The 16,572-nt window shown below is 43.9% G+C and overlaps 2 protein-coding genes and 2 long non-coding RNA genes across 6 annotated transcripts in view; 2 read left to right on the top strand and 2 right to left on the bottom strand.

The window, feature by feature from the left end:
• LOC111935422 (GDNF family receptor alpha-4-like) overlaps positions 1-800 on the bottom strand; it is a 12,437-nt gene extending 11,637 nt beyond the window's left edge. The window contains exon 1 of one of the 2 annotated variants that reach the window (XM_086851874.1): positions 684-800. In XM_086851874.1, coding sequence (XP_086708000.1) covers positions 684-786 — 103 coding nt within the window. In that variant the 5' untranslated portion in view covers positions 787-800. Of the gene's footprint in view, positions 1-76; positions 211-683 lie in introns of those variants that run through there. The other variant, XM_086851873.1, reaches the window with a different exon arrangement.
• Positions 238-5,611, top strand: LOC147650311 (uncharacterized). Its single transcript, XR_015276754.1, has 3 exons — positions 238-1,196; positions 1,291-2,457; positions 3,368-5,611. It is a non-coding gene; the product is annotated as an uncharacterized LOC147650311 (long non-coding RNA).
• LOC111944943 (uncharacterized) lies at positions 5,564-5,976 on the bottom strand. Its single transcript, XR_015276755.1, has 2 exons — positions 5,900-5,976; positions 5,564-5,713 (listed from the first exon to the last, which is right to left on the bottom strand). It is a non-coding gene; the product is annotated as an uncharacterized LOC111944943 (long non-coding RNA).
• LOC111935421 (C-terminal-binding protein 2-like) lies at positions 5,976-16,572 on the top strand. 2 transcript variants are annotated; one of them, XM_023935777.2, is made up of 9 exons: positions 5,976-6,182; positions 6,734-6,888; positions 6,979-7,123; positions 8,992-9,198; positions 9,811-10,025; positions 10,795-10,925; positions 11,131-11,258; positions 11,790-11,910; positions 12,944-16,572. In XM_023935777.2, the coding sequence occupies exons 1-9, from the start codon at positions 6,017-6,019 to the stop codon at positions 13,113-13,115; spliced, it is 1,440 nt and encodes a 479-aa protein (XP_023791545.2). In that variant the 5' UTR covers positions 5,976-6,016; the 3' UTR covers positions 13,116-16,572. The 2 variants fall into 2 exon arrangements, 1 of the variants encoding a protein (XP_023791545.2); XR_002867689.2 differs by having other exon boundaries at positions 5,989-6,182; positions 11,790-12,690.

The following is a 16,572-nucleotide window of genomic DNA, read 5'->3' as shown; positions in this document are numbered from 1 at the left end:
TTCTGCCCGCCGGGAAAGGGACGGGGTCGTGTCGCGCCGCGCTGCCCAGCCCGCCCCGCGCCGCGGGCGCTGTTACCGGCTCGGGAGAGAAGCAGCGCCAGGAGCAGCGCCAGCCCCATGCTGGCGGTCGGCGGCTCCGAGCGCCGGGGCTGCGGCTCGCGTGCTGCGCGCTGCCCCTCCCGCCGCTGCTGAGCCCCGCCCGCCCCGTCGAGGTGCGGGCGGAGCCGCCTCCGGCCCGACCTAGCGCGGGTCCGGGACCCGCCCGCGGCGGGCAGGCAGGTCGGGCTGCCTTCGGGCTGCTGCGAGAGGGGGCGGCTGGCGGGGATCATTCAGCGGCCGCTGTCCCTAGGGCGACCGGGGAGCTGCTGGGCCCGGGGCTGGACAGTGCAGGGACGCTTCAAAAGGGGCGTTTTGGAAGAGGCTGCGCAAGGCGTTTGTTTATTGATTCGTAGCACACCTCAGTACCGAAAACTGTGATTGCGCACCCTTGGGGGTAAAGGACAGTAAGTCTCCAACTTAGGAGAGTCTCCTTCACCCTGGAGGGAGTGTTCTTGGAGCATACAGAGGCTGGCTGGCTTTTGAGTAGATTCCCCAAGTGATTCTTGGGTCTGTGGAAGGAATGACTGAGCTTGTGGCTTCTTCCTTTTGTCTTTGTTGTGAAGGTTGTTATTTCAGTTTCCTACCTGTTGCTGGTTCTGTCTTGATTGAGCTGCTTGTCTGCACCCGCACAAAAGATGTCATTTCTGAGGCCACATGGCACTTAGGCAGCTGGTCTTTTGAACACATGCTTCGTTTTAATTTGTGTCCTAAGATCAAATTAACCAGTGCAAAAAAGTTACAGTCCAACACATGCATGTCAAACATTAGTATATGAAAATATTAATTAGTATATGAAAACGGTTAAGTCAATTGTCTGCATAAGTAGACCCCTGACTGCTCCAAACCCCAACAGAAAGGGTAATAACTGTGCAAATACATTAATATTCACAACGGAATTCAGTGGTGCCCTCCTCTTCTTGAGTTTTTAAGAAAAATTAGTTCTCCTGCTTATTGGAGGGAGCTGCTGCAAGAGAATTTTTCTCCATGAAGATTACTGTAGATCACCATATTAAAGCAAATAGTAGTTCCAATGCTATGCTAGACATTTCATCTCTACATCTATGACTGCCACAGCCAGTGAAGAGTGGATTTGACCTGTAGGTGATGAGTTACTTAATTGTACCTTATTTTGTATAGTATTAATCTTATGAAGATTATAGCATACTGGTTCTTCTGCTGCTTTTTTTTCAGGATTTGACCATTACAACCCTTCATGAGTCAAAACCAGAGCATGTTACTGGAAAGTGCAAAAGATGCTGTCTTGGCCATTTGTCAGGAGTACTATCAGAAAACTCTGAGGGAGGCAGCACAGAGAAGGGCTGAGCAAACATTTCTCTGCTTGGGCTAATATTTACAGCACCACAGTCTGCTCTTTACAGGGCTAGAGACAGGCAGCAGACATTCATAGGTAATAGCAACACCTGTACACTACAGAAATATTAACCTAATGCAAACAACCCAGCAGAAGTTGATGTCTATATTTATGGAAAACCAAATAAAAACCTCCTCCATTTCCTACTATGAGTGCTAGTGCTCTAGACATCTCTGGCTGCTCATTGCCAAAAAAGGTTCAGGGGTTTGACATCCATAGCAGCTACCTATAGTTTTGTGCTTCAGTTCCTGGGATACTTAGCCACTTCTGGCTCAGATGGTTTTATTCTTTTGTTCATACGAGTAAAGAATTCAAAGCTGCTCTTGTATTTTAGCCTCAGTGTGGTTCACAGCTGGAAGGTCAGAGACCTAGGTGTCTGTCTGGTTAGGTACAATCATACAGCTCAAAGGGTAGACTATATCTCTGGTGAGAATAATTGTAAGTTATTCTACAGGAGAAGGGAATGAAGAAATGGTAATAAAGATTCAAGGTGAGCAGTGGACATGCTGAACAATATAGCTTCAGTCCAGAGGGACTTTGAAAAATTAAAGAACTCGGTCAACAGGTGCCTTATGAGGTTTAGGAAGGACAGCCAAGTTCTGAAACAGGGCACAGTGACCCCATGCATCTTTCCTGTCTGAGGACTGAGTGGATGAGAAGCAGTCCTGCTGGAAGGACCTGGAAGTTGCCATGGATACCAGTAAGATGTGATTGTGAATAAAACAACCCACACAGCACACTGTATTAGGAAGAACATGGCCAGAGACAGAAAGAAGTTGTTCATGTCTGCTTAGCAGTGCTGTGGCCACATCTGGACTTCTGTATGCAGTTTCTTGCCCCTGAAGTTCAAGAGGGTTGTGGAGGAACTGGAGAGGGTCCAGTGGAGTGCTACAAAGATGGTAGCACATGACCTATAAATTGATTATCAGACCTGGGCTTGTTTGCTCGGCAAAGAATTTCAAAGATGATCTACTACCACCCAACAGGTACCCTTTTTCACTAACTGGCTAAGGCAATGGTTAATGTGCACATGCTTGGATGACAGAAGCAGCTTAGGGCATGAGTAGCTCAGAAGAAAAATTATTTGTAAAAGGAAAGCAAAAATACTCTTTCAAGAGAAGAAAGGAGGAGTACCTTAGAACAGCGCTGCTTTACTACCTTAGGTCTAAATTTTTTCAGAGGCAAGAACATAGACAAAGTAGTTTTAATAGTGCATTACACTATATTTTGATGCAAAGACATTTAAGTGATGCACGGTGAGCCCATTTTTCTGATCCAGGTATATCCATGATGCATATTGTCTCTCCTTGTTCCAAGTGAAGCTTAATTAATTTGCAAGACAGTGGATCTGGCAGTGGCAAGACAGACCCAGGCCTTAGGGGATGTAGTTGTTCAATGCAGTCAGAAAAATAATGGAACTGTCATGGTTTTGGAAAAGTATATCCCAATTTAATTCTCCCACTAAAACTGCACTGCTTGCTCCCCTGAATTCCTTCAAGAGGAATAAAAAAAGGCAAAGATCACGGGTGGAGATAAGAAACAGGAACGAGATATGGAACAGTAACAGCAACAATATTACAAAGGTATAATAAGTAAAGCTATAAGACAAAGAAATTATTTGCATGGAAAGTCCAACAATACTGACTGGCTCTTCCCAGATAGAAGGAACCCCTTCTCCTCAGAAGTGAGAGTTCCTTTTTCTGCCCCCAGCAATGATGTGAGGTGATATTGGTATTAAGGTATTGGCCATGTCCCCTCCCACTGGTCCGTGCTGAAACCAGGACAGGAACCAAACCAAAGATTTTTTTTTCCTGTAGGCTGGGAAGGTATTTAAACAGGTATTAAAGCAACCAAGTTAAAGAATATGGATTAGATTATTTCCCTTTGTTTCAGCAGGCATTCTACAGCTGCTTTCCACAGTGAAACGGACTGGACTTCATTCAAGCTGTGAGACAGAGGACTCAAAGCCCCATTAGGCCACAAAGATCAGTGGTCCCACTCTGCCGACACCTTCACTGCCTTTCAGTGCTGTGGAACAGAGAACCAGAGCCAGCAGGTTCTTATTTTAATCACTCCTGTAAATTTTCCATCTTTGCTTGTAAAAGAGATGAGCACATGGCAGGGCAGTAGCACACGGGCTATTTACTTTTCATCTTATCAGCAGAATTATGTGCTTTAGAGACTACCAGGGAAGACTGAAGTACAAGACTGCTCCTGCTGAGTCAACAGTATGCCCTGGCAGCCAGGAGGGCCAGCCATGTCCTGAAGTGCATCAAGCAAAACATTGCCAGCTAGTCAAGGGAGGTGATTGTCCTGCTTTACTCTGCACTGGTGCAGCCTCACCTTGAGTGTTATGTGCACTTTTGGGTAGCACAATATTAAGAAGACATTAAGCTACTAGAGACCATCCAAATGAGACCACGAGGATGGAGAAGGGACAGGAGGGGAAGCTTACGAGATATGGGTCACATCACTTGGTTTTCTCAGCCTGGAGAAGAAGAGACTAACGGGAGACCTCATTGCAGTTTTCAACATTCTGACAAGGGGAAACGGAGAGGCAAATGCCAATCACTTCACTCTCATGACCAGTGACAGGACTCAAGAAAAAGGCATGGAGCTGAGTTGGGGAGGTTTAGGTTGGGTATCAGGGAAAGGTTTTTCACCCAAAGAGTGGTTGAGCACTGGAAGATGCTCCCCAGGATAGTGGTCACAGCGCCAAGCACCTGTTTGAGTTCAAGAAGAATATGGACAATGCTCTTAGGCTAATCATGGGATCCTTGGCATGTCCTGCGCAGTCGGACTTGATGACTGTGATGGGTCTCTTCCAATTGAGCATATGCTATTATTCTATCATTCTGATACATGGCAGGACTTTGGACCACAGCACAGAGTTGCTGTACCCAGACAGATGAAGTTTTCTTTACTAATTTTGACCCTGGAAACAAGGTTTCTAGTATTTTCAATTTCTTTGATTGTCATCAGAAAAATCCTCTCTTGCCTCCTATTCCTTGTGATTTTTTAAGCATTCAACAAAGTACTTGCCTGAAGAGCTATCAGCAAGAGTGCTGACAAGTGAGGACGATACCTGAATGCACTCAGGGAAATTTTAACTGAGGTTTTATATATATACATGAAGAGACTCCCTGGGCCATAGGCAATTGTGCTCCAGAAGACTAGGGCTGTTTGGGCAAGAAGGCTTGCCTCAGGTTTAGCATGCAAACCAAACGGGTAAAACTACCCAATTTCTTTTTAAGTAGCTGCATATTGCATAGACACTGGATTAATTCTTGACAATCTGTTGGAAACGAGTAGTAGTCTCATTAATTGCCACAAACAACTTACATGCACCAATTTTTTTTTAATTTTTTTTTTTTTTAATTACAGGCAAATTCATTAATTCATATTCCCTAGAGCCTATCCTCTTGTCTCTTTCCACACAGGTGCATTTTTGCCTCTTCCAGGTTCCTAATATCAGAGTCACTCTTCATGGTTTTGTCACTATTTCAACCAGTTCATGAAATAATCTGAGATATTTAAATGTCATCAAACCCAGTGGGCCTTGAAACACATTTCTCTAAGCACTCTATCTTTGCCAAATATTCTTACCTTGCTATTGTTTAACTGCCCAAGTGAGTGTTGGCACAGGCAGGCAGCAGGCAGGACAATCACAAACCCATGGCTAAACCCCAACGAGTAATTGATTTCCTTTCCCTTGCTGACTGGGGGATCCCTTGGCAACCCCTTGGCAGAGGCACACAAGGGGAGACACAGGCACCATTAAACTGGGGTCAAGCCAGAGAACCACCGGAGTGTTCACACCGGTTTAGCAAGGGTTATTCCCAGCTTCCTGATTACAATCCTCCTCCACAGGCAGTCATCTACTTTTAACCCATTCCTTCCAACACATAGTCGCCAGCTGGCGGCTCCAATTATCACGTTGCTTTTTGCCCACCTAACTCCAACAGAGCAGGAGGAACACACACAGTTCTGTTAAAACGTATCGTGGCATATCTGAATAGAATGTGGGAGTTATTGAAGAAAAGGGCTGTAAATCAACTGTATGGACTTCATATCAGGTACCAGGAACGTCTGTGTAATAAGCAGTTTTACTTTATTCTTCAATAAACTGTACAGAACTTGCTTAGTGATGTCCTTGTGATCTGTGTAGTGGATTCTCAGGAGGAGCGGGTATTGCAGCGCTGATCCATTTCCAGAAACACGGGAGAGGTGTGGGAGATCCGGCTGCAAAGGTGACAAAACAGAAGCCAAAACGATTCGAATTGCTCCCTGTTTTGTCTCATGCAGAGAGCTCTCTAGGAAGACCTGAAGCTACATCCCGGCATCCACCTCCCAGCTTTTTGTAATCACCCTCCTACTCTATTCCCTGCAGCCCGAGCCGGACCGAAGCCGGCTGTGACCCGGGAGTACCGAACGAGCCCGGAGCAGCGGGCCGCTGCCCGGCTCCGTCCCGCCGGGCCCCGCTGCCCCCGCACGCTCAGGGTGCGCGGCCCGGAAGCGGAAGCGCGCGGCACCTCCGTGGCGGCGATGCCGCTCGCGTGGGCCCAGTGGCGTCTTTCCGGTTCCGCCGGAGCGGCGCGGGCGGCGAGAGACGGGTCGTGGGTCCCTCCGCGGCGCCGAGGGCGGCGCAGACCCGCCCGGCCCATGGACCGGCACAAAGTGAAGCGGCAGCGTCTGGACCGGATCTGCGAAGGTAAGGCGGGGCGGGCGCCCCTCGGCAGCGGCGGCGGCGGCAGCGGCACTTGCCCTATGTGGGACAGAGCGTCCGCCCGGCCGGAGTCCAGCACGGCCCCGCCGCCCGCCGAGGCGCTGCCTCCAGCCTTCAGGAAAGGAGTGGATGCTAATGACTGTCGGAGGCTCTGTGGATGTACAAGTTCTGCTCACTTAAGGGGAAAATATTATCTGGGCGTGCTGCGATGGAGGGGGAGCAGGTCACTGGGGAGGAGGTGTGAAGCGACTTTGTCACTCGGTTCAAGAACCTGGAATAAGATGGCATGTTGCTGAGTAGATCACCTCTAATATATTACTATTGATAATACATGCTTTATTTTCCCTCATCTAAGTGGTGGCAGGAGTGGTTGTGGGTTTTTTTCCCGATGTCTTTTCCCCGCGTTTGTTTTCTATTTGTGTCTTTTGCTTTGCCTAATCTATTCCTAAATACTGTTAGCAACTTATTGGACTAGCAGATGAGGCTCCCAGAATTCGTGTCTTTCATATAATCACTCCAGCTGACTTTCTGAATAGGCATACGGCCTCCTACTGTGAATGGCCCAATGCCAGCACGGCCACTGGTTGCACTCCTGGATGGACGAGATTGTACTGTGGAGATGCCCATCTTGAAGGATGTTGCTACAGTGGCATTTTGTGACGCTCAGTCAACTCAGGAAATCCATGAAAAGGTAGGCAAGAAGATGTGCAAGATTCAGAAGCAGAGCTTTGCCTTTTAGGTAACCAAACTAGATATTGATTTGGACTGGTTTTTATTATAGGTGCTGAATGAGGCAGTAGGAGCTCTGATGTATCACACCATTACCCTTTCTCGTCAGGATCTGGAGAAATTCAAAGCCCTCAGGGTCATTGTGCGTATCGGCAGTGGCTATGACAATGTCGACATCAAATCCGCTGCAGAATTAGGTATGATAACACCATTAGGTGCCTGTTGTGATCAGAACTGAGTGTGAAATAAAACACTGCACATGTTTTTGTGCTTTATAGCTGAGTGCATTCAAAAACTTCTATGTACAATGATTTGGAGCTGCTCAGTATCAGGGATCTTTAGTGAGCTGACCAATACAGGGGCTGGTAGGTGGCTTAAAGATTCTCAGTTTTCAGATTGCTCTGCTATAGATGTTGGTATCTGTTGTAGTTTAGGATTCAGGAACCTGAATATGGTGTCTAGGTAAGTTTTGGTGAGGTGACTTTGGTCTTTTTGTGACCCCTGAGCAAAGTGATGTCTGAAAGCCACCTGCAAATGCTGATGCAGGATAAACTCACTGTAAATGCTTCATGAGTTTTCTTCTTAATTTTGTATATGCAAGTAGGTTCTGATACAAAACTTTATTAGTTATACCTTTAGAACCCTAGGCATGTGAAAAGTGTCTGGATCAGGTGACAAAAAGGTGTTATTTATTAAACAGATGGCAGTGAGACTTCTGGACCTTTTAGTCTCCTAGGTGAAATGCATGACTTAAGTACCCTTCCTCTTCTTTTTTAAGTTTTGCAAGTTTTTTGGGCTAGTGCTTGAATTAGGTCAAAAGAGCCTTTTCGTTTGGATGATTCAAAGGAATAGTCTCAAGACTTCCTGTCAAGGTCCTTGGCTTTCATCCAGCCTTTAAATATTTGTGCTGCGTTTGGAACCTAACCTAGTCTTACGTTTCTCTACATAAGGTCGCCATCCATATCTTTGATTCATTCAGATTCAAAGATTTCCGTTTTCCCCCACTGCACACTCATTAAACCAAAGTGAAACGAGACAAGGTTTGGGATTGTCTATGGCCTTTGCTCTCCTAATTCTCATGAGAAAGCACACTCTGAGTTTAGCCAGATGTCTCCTCTGACTAGGCTTACGAAACCATGATGTCTTCAACCATTGCCTAGAGTTTATTTCCAGTTTTTAGCTAGGTGGTGGGTGGACTTTTGAGGTAGAACAGTTTGCCTTGGTTTGGCAAGTGACTACGGTTGTGTTTGGGAAGACACCATTTTTCCATCTAATTATTTTTATTTCTTGGCTGGTTTGTTGAACAAAGGATAGCAGGAATGAAATGGTATGTGTCCTGCCTCCCCCTTCCTATTTTTTTTTTTTTTTTTTCAAAGACTGCTCAAGACTTACCAGATTTTGATACAGTGTTCCATCTTTGCCTTTTCTGCTTCTAGGACTTCAACTCTATTTGCGTTACTAATTTACCTGATAGTTGTAGACGTAGGTTTTATGGTCCTTGTGGTTGTATGTTATTCTAGAGTGGGAGTGTTATGTGTTGTTATTTTTAAGCTTAACTTCAAATGGATTTAAAGAAGCTCCTGGGCTTCTGTCTGCATTTAATGAAGTAGTTACTTATTGTTGCTCCTGAGGAGACTGATGCTTGCAGTGAGCATCTGGACCTTGAGTCATGAAGAGCTCAGCCATCTGTCTCAATTCTTCTACAGTCTGCTTGTTAATTTGTCAGGAGTATCTGTGGAAGGAGTGCATCTTTTTGAATGCAGATCTCTTAAAACAGTTGCTTGTATCATTTGTATGGCCTGGTTTTCTCATTTCAGCTTGTTTGTTTGCTTTTCTGTTGTGTGTCAATCAAATAGATATTTATAAGGAAGGAATGGTATTTCATAGGGGATTTAGAAGATGGCTGGTCACATCTGTGTTATTGTAGAATGAGGTTCTGAAATTAATGCTGTGTTTCTTGCATTCTGGAATACTGAATTATGTTTCAGCATTTGTGCTTAAAGAGCTTTATGTTGGTTTAAAATTGTGATGCTAAAAATCTTGTACGACCTCTATGGCTTTGTAGGCATTGCAGTTTGCAACATCCCTTCCTCCTCAGTAGAGGAGACTGCTGACTCTACCCTCTGCCACATCTTGAACCTCTATCGCCGTGTTACTTGGCTACATCAGGCTCTGCGGGAAGGGAATCGAGCCTCAAGTGTAGAACAGATTCGAGAGGTGGCTGGAGGTGCTGTGCGTATCCGTGGGGAGACTTTGGGCATCATTGGACTGGGTAAGTGATGGGAATTGTTAGACTGAAAAGAGAACTGTGAATGTTTTTGGGAAGCTAAGAGTCACATACTGAGAAAAGTGATAATTCTACAACTGTTCTTTGTGAAACACATTGACTCCTAAGGAATGCTAGTGCCCTATTCTGGATATCTTCAAGACTTGGGTGTATGTCAGGGGATTGGGTATTCTTTTTTCGATTTCAAATGGTTGAAGAATTGGAACATTCATACAGCTCTTCTCAGTGACTGTTTCCCTCTGTGCTAGGTTCTGTATCAGTAACAAAGCTGCCTGAAAGGTGGCTACCAATTCCTTCACGAAGTTCTTGTAGCCAGATTATTTTCTCTGACTCAGAGTCTAGATTTGGTCTGAAAACAGAACAGCTTCTTGACTAAGCTCTGGCTATTGCATGGGGAAGAACTAGAATTACCTACATAGGAGCAGCACTGAATAGCCTCCTCTGGATCCCTGTGGCAATCCTAGGGGTTTCCAGGGCTGCAGTACCTTGGAATGCAGCTGCAGTAAACATCAGTGTAGGCTCCCAGTCTACCCCAGTATCTTGTCTTTAAAGTTTGTTTTACCTTTCCTTGATGATTGTGGGTTTTCTTTTGTGAAGGCCGAGTTGGACAGGCAGTGGCTCTGCGAGCCAAGTCCTTTGGCTTCAACGTGATTTTCTATGATCCCTATCTGCCGGATGGAGTGGAGCGATCCTTGGGTTTACAGCGAGTAGGAACCCTGCAGGATCTACTAATGCACAGCGATTGCATCACATTGCACTGCAGCCTGAATGAACATAACCATCACCTCATCAATGACTTCACTATTAAACAGGTGCAGCAGGAGCTTGATTTCCCCCACAGAGCACTGTGGAAATGAATGCAAACCGAAACTGCTGCTTTCACAGAGGCTGAGAGCGTGTGAATCCTGCTGCCTCTGTTGTGGGCCTCCTGCTGCCTTTGGAGGCTGGGAGCGTGTGGATCCGGGTGCCTGTGCTTTGTGCTGTACAGAATTTTATGTTGAGAGAAGAATAGGGTTGCAAAGTAGTTTCCTTTAATATTTTAGGTGATTCCATAATTCCAAATTATCTTTAAAATAATTTAGTGTGCTAGTTAGAGCTAGATGTAGTGTGGCTGTTGTTTTACACAGAACTGCCAAAGCCTCTCTTGCCCAAGCCCACTGCAAAGCCAGTCTCGGGCTAAACTCCACTAGTCTATGAATGCTTTCCAGTGCTTTCATGAGAGACATTTTGACATTGTAGTCCAGTTTTGTATAGCTAGATACTGAATTCATTATTCCTGTCCTTTTTTTTTTTTTTTTTTTTTTTAATGTAGTAGGATGAATTTGGAGTGCAGAACTTGAGTGTTCCACTTTTGCCCTTGTTGTCTTGTGGTTTTGTTTGTTGATTTTTAAAGGAAATTTCTCAAGCATTGCTTGCAGGCATTTCCCCTGTGGTAAGCTTTGCAGTGAAAGCACTCTTAGTTCCTCCAGGCCTCATCTAATCACTGCAGACTTCTGCTCATTTCCAGTAGACTTCCCAAGATTCACTTAGTTTCCATGATAAGTCTCATTCTCATTGCACATACTGTTTTTCTTCTTTCAGATGCGTCAGGGCTGCTTCTTAGTGAACACAGCCCGGGGAGGGCTGGTAGATGAGAAAGCCTTAGCACAAGCCTTGAAAGAGGGGAGAATCAGAGGAACAGCATTGGATGTGCATGAGTCTGAGCCTTTCAGGTAATGTACCTGCATGCCTGCTGCTGTCTGGTGATTCACCTAAACTGGATGGTTCTTTTGGTGGTTTGGGTTTTGTTTGTGGTTTTGTTTGTTTTCATTTTGTTTTTATTTTGTGGTGGTGTTGTTGTTATTTGGGTTACAGTGATGCCCAAGAAGACAGATGGGGCTATCACTTCTGGAAAAAAACCTTCTTCTTTCCCCCCAGTTTCGCTCAGGGGCCATTAAAAGATGCACCCAATGTTATCTGCACCCCTCACACTGCCTGGTACAGTGAACAGGCTTCCATTGAATCCAGAGAAGATGCAGCTAAAGAGATCCGCAGAGCTATTACAGGTAATGAAGAAGATCTGCAGCTGCTGCTGAATTAGTGTTTTTCTGTTATTTCACTGCAAGGATTATACTAATTGATTGGAAAACTTAGACTTATTAACTAGTTTCTGAAACTGGAGTGTAAGTTGATAAATTGTATCTTTGTCTTCTGAGAATTCTTGTATCTAATGCCAGAGTGGCTCTTTCCTGGGAAAGCCTTTTAACCTAGGTCTTCCAAATCCTTTGCAGTAATTCCTTTGACAGTTTTACTCTATGCTTTTTTCCTTGAGTAGTACCTGTTGTCTTTTGAAAAAGGTGAGGCTTGGCAGTTGCAGTTTGTGGCAGTAATTTTCATACGATCATAAAAGTGGGAAGAAAATATCAGTTTCTAGCCATCCCCAGACATCAGATGCCTAGAGAAGAGTCTCGTGTTGTCCTGTAGAGGTGGATGAAAAGATTTTGCACTTTTCCTTTCTCCTTTCATTTGTAAATGCTGCAAGGGACAATTCTCTCCTACCTGTTTTCTGTTTTTTGTCATTCTTTGTGCCCTTGCAGGTCACATACCTGATGCTTTGAGAAACTGTGTTAATAAGGAGTACTTGCTGTTAGCAGCTCAGTGGTCTAATATTGATCCTGCAGCTGTCCACCCAGAACTCAATGGAGCTGCAGCTTACAGGTGAGATACATAGGTTATCCAAGCATATCTTCCTGCTGAAATAGGCCAGGGGTTTGAGAACTGCTTGTACCTGCAAAGAGGTATGTCTCTGTTCTTATGTACTCTGTATGAGCTCTTTCCCAAAACTTAACAGCAGCACTTCTAAAGCTGTGCGAGTATTTAACATGTACTTGGTCATATTTAGTTCCAGCTGCATACTGGTCAGCATTTCCAAATCCTCAGAGGACATGCCCAGGAGATACCTTAATATAAGAAAGCCTGCTGAATGTCTCAAAAAATGACTGCAACTCTACAATTGTGCATATCATTAGGGCTATATAAAGAAAGCACCATTCTTATGTGTAGCCCAGATATGGACTATTCCTTAGACATTGTTCAGTGGATTTGTTCAGTAGTCTAAACAGAGTGTATTTATCTGTTACAAACCTGCTAAGTGGTTGTGGGCAAGTTGCTTCCCTTCTGTTTGTCTTCCATCTGCAAATTAGGAAATACATTTTCTTTCCTTCTATGACAGCTCTACAGAAGTTGAGACGTATTTATGGAGAGGGCATATGGAAACAGAATGGAAGTGATGGAAGAATAGTTCATTAGCAATTCATGACTGTCACTCTCCTATTTTTCGTCTTGCATTTAGCTGTTTTGTTAGTTCAGCTTCTTACTTTTTCTGTCCTGGAGCCCAGTGAAGGATAACTGCAGCTTACTCCCCTCCTGCTGATGGGGAGAGAATTCCTAGCCCTCCAGGTGCCTTCATAGAGTGCCTCACGATATTTTCAACTGGAGGTAAATTTTGTAACTGTTTTCAAATGCTTAGTGCGTGACCTTGGACTGTCTGGGTCTGTCTGCAAACAGGTTTCATTTGGCATTAGGATACCACTGTTGCTCTTTAGCTCTGGAGACTTTTCCTCTGTTCTATCTCAGAGTGTTTCTGTTAGAAAGAGGGATTTGTTTTCAGCACGTCTGAGGGCGTTGCTCTTTTTCCTTTGAATAACTCTGTTGGACAAGCTTGTAATTTCTATGTTTTTGTTGGTTTTAGGTTTCCTCCAGGAGTAGTGGGAGTAGCCAACCCTGGGCTACCAGAACCACCAGTAGTGGAAGGGATTGTAGCTCATGGGATCCCTCCTGTTTCTCACTCTGCACCACGTACCCCTTCCCCAGGAGAGACAAGCAAACTGGATGCAGACAGAGAGATTCCTGCTGACCAATAGCAGCGTGTTTCTCTCCTCTCCTTTGGCAGCAGAAAAAAGTAGGAGGGCATCTCCTCCTAGGACCTTCTTTAAGACCCTAAAGATACTGTTTCCTGTTCACATGCAACGGGAGAACGCATTTCATTGGGACAGACTTTAGCTCTTGCCTTTATTTTGTAACCTTTTAGTTATAATTTCTTAATGAACTGTCTCCTTCTCTGGGGCATGACAGCAGTGACCTTGCCTCCCCTTGGCTTATGAAGCAGTTTTCCCATGTATCTGACAGTCGTCTGGGACAGGGAATTGTCTTTGTGTGCTTGAAAATGGAAGTGAAGCCACCTGATCGGGGATGGTCCTTGGTGTTTCAAACTTAAATGCACACTTTTCAGCTGTGACTTTTAGCGTAAATTTAATTTGGGTGAACTTCTTTTAAGTGTAGCCATGGGGAATATTAGAAAAAATATTAGTGAATTGGAGAAGTTGTAACTATTGTCTTTGTTATGCCCTTGGTAGAAGGCAGCCAGGCTAAGCTCTGTGTGTTGCTTTGCTTGTTTTAATTAATGTTTCCTGTGAGAACAGGCATAGTGCAGGCACTGTTAGTTTTTGACCATACAAATTTTTCTCTATGCAGTTGTAGGCCTGAAGTTAAAAGTAACAGTGTCAAAGCCAGCCTTTAAAATAGTTCAGAAGGGGTTAAAATGTCATCAGATATATTTTGGTGGCCACCATGTTGATGAGCCTTCAGAATTGTTCACCCTGGAGTCTAAAACTTGGAGAATGTAAGAAAATGCAGAAATAGGAAAAGCATGCACTGAGAGACAGCAAGTAGCAATAATGCGCAGCTGCAGTTGCTGGTTCCTCACACACAAGTACCTCGTAGTCTATGGCAGTGTTTATCCACAAGGGATCCATCACACTAGAATTCTAAGCTTTAAGATACAATTTTTTTTTCTTTTTGCATAGTTGCATCAGCTAGAAGTAACATCTCACTTGTTTGTGCTGGTGGAGAAGGCAGCTTTTAACAGTCAGGAAAAAGTTTTTCACTTAGAAGGTGGCTGAGCACTGGAATAGAATCCCCAGGGAGGCTGGTGCAGCACCAAGCCTATCTTGTGAAATGTTTGGACAATGCTTTCGGGTACATGGTGGGATTCTTGGGGTGTCCTGTGCAAGGCCAGGAGTTGGACTCCATGATCCTGATGGATCCCTTCCAACAAGTCTATGATTCTGTGATATATTGCATCTCTCTGGCAGGGTAGGGCAGCAGGGCAACACAAGACAGCAGTTTGTTTTACATGAATAAGCTTTGTGATACTAACGGGAATTAATACTCTCAGTTTTTCACCTGCAGCCAAGGCAGGATTGTTGCTGGCAAGTCTTCTCCATTTCACAAATGACTGAATATGAATCACTTCTTTGAGGGGTGTGGAGTCTTCAGCAAAAGAGGTTCCACACGAGAAGATTTTTCTTTAATTCCACATCTTCCTTTAATTTCATCTTGTTACACTTCAGTTATAGCCTTTCCATGCACAAGATGTAACAATATCTGATTGATTGTTCATGTCGTTTGGATATATTAAAGTAGGTGCTATATGGGAGGCATACCCTATGCGTGGGTTTCTCTGCCTCCCTTGATTATTCTCTCTGTTGTGTGTCCGTGACTGGAAGCTGAACAGATGGGAACAGACTGGAAAAACCACTTAAAGTATGGACAAAGTCCTCTGTTTAGGCCGTTTAGTTTAGGAAGGTAAGGAAAGCTTTCAGAATAAATAAGTTCTCAGATTTTTTTTTCTTGGTTTAAAATTTTTCTCCAATACTGCCTTCTCTATAGTGACTTACTACTAATACAGTGATTCATTTCTTTCTCCTCTCCTTCTCCACTCCCCACAGCAGTTCAAGAAAGTAAAATAGTCAATAAGTAAACTTCAGGTGTTTTCTTACAAATTTTACACTGTAGCTGTTTAGTATTAGTGAGATGAGACTAGTTTTCTAGCGCTGAATGTCTTTTTTTGATAATATATGTCTCAGTGAAGTTTCTTGTCTTCTGTGTTTTTGTGGATGATTCTGATTTTACTTCAAATTCATATACCTCCTTGGCTGCTCAGGTTTAGCAGACCAGACTGAGACTGGTGGTAGGCATGAGTTACAGGAGAACTTTTTCTGAACGAAAGCCTGGAGCTCAGAAGCCCATTGATTGCAGATGTACCTAAAATAACTATCAGCACTTTCCTGAATTCTCTAATCTCTAGGAAATTCAGATTTCACAAGCTGCTGGCTCAGAAAAATCTTCTGATAGTCAAGTGTGGAAAAGTTTTCAGAGAGCTCATCTTCTATTACCACATTAGGGAAGCAGTCTGTCTCTTTATTTGCTGCTGAAAATTCCTGCCCAGCTTAGGGGTTCAGGTCTGAGATTATTTTGTGGTAAGGGGCTTCTAGTTAAGAGCTTTGAGGATCAGAGTACATTGACCTTGTCTTTTCTAGAGCACAATGCAAGATAGATTTATTTTTTTAGAAGAGACAATTTATTTTTTTTCTTCTTAACTGCAAGTATCTCCATAGACAGTCAACTGAGCAGAGGAAGAGTAGAAATATTTCATTTGGGGGAAGCTTGAGTTTCTCAGTTCATATTTTTGGTGGCTAGATACACTAGTGACTAGTAAGCATAGGAATTAAATGACTGATGATGTAAGAAATATTCCCAGTTTTGGGTACCAAGAAGTTGAAGCTGACAGCATTGATAGTAGCTCCATTCTATCCAACACGATGTTGGCTTGTTAATGGATATGACAGTAACTTTCCCCTTGATTAAAGCCACAGCAGAAAATGTTGAGGTAAAAATGAACAGGATCTTGTCCTCAAAGAAGGACTGTCTTTGCATTTATAGGACTACTCTGCTTGTGTGCTGCTTGTACCTCTGCTGACAGCCTGAACCTATTATCACCAGACAAAGGCTGTTCTGAACAGATAACTCAAAGAAAAATTTACCAGTACTAAAGCATCCCGAGGTCTTCTTTCCCTGAGTGCCAAGTGCTTTCTTAGCACTCTTTGTTGTGTGATAACTTGCAGCTCCCCCTCCCAAGCTTAGTGCAGTATATAGAAGTGGAATGACTTTTTTTTTAATGCCTTCCTTCAGAACTAGTGCAGAGCTTTAATCCCAAAAGAGCAGAAATCTCCCAGGGTGAGGCAGGAGTTCCCTAGCCACACTAATCTGCTTACAGGAGGTGCTCACACTATCCCAAGGTACATTCTGTTTGTCACTGCTGGGTCACTACTGCTGACCAGCTTTTTTTATAGAGGACTCAGAGTTTCAGAAATATATTTTTGTAGACTATGATTAAACTGTGAAACATTGAAATAAAGCATGTAAACAAAAACAGCACTGTCCTCTGTACAGATGTTTTCCTCACTTTAGTTCTCTTCTGGCTCATTAGAAAATGTTTGATTACTTTTTGGATATATTTTAATAAAGTTCTCCAAAGAA

Source organism: Cyanistes caeruleus, chromosome 15, assembly GCF_971803275.1.
Source record: "Cyanistes caeruleus chromosome 15, bCyaCae1.hap1.1, whole genome shotgun sequence".
NCBI classification, from domain to species: Eukaryota; Metazoa; Chordata; class Aves; order Passeriformes; family Paridae; genus Cyanistes; species Cyanistes caeruleus.
This window is presented reverse-complemented; position numbering and strand designations above follow the sequence as displayed.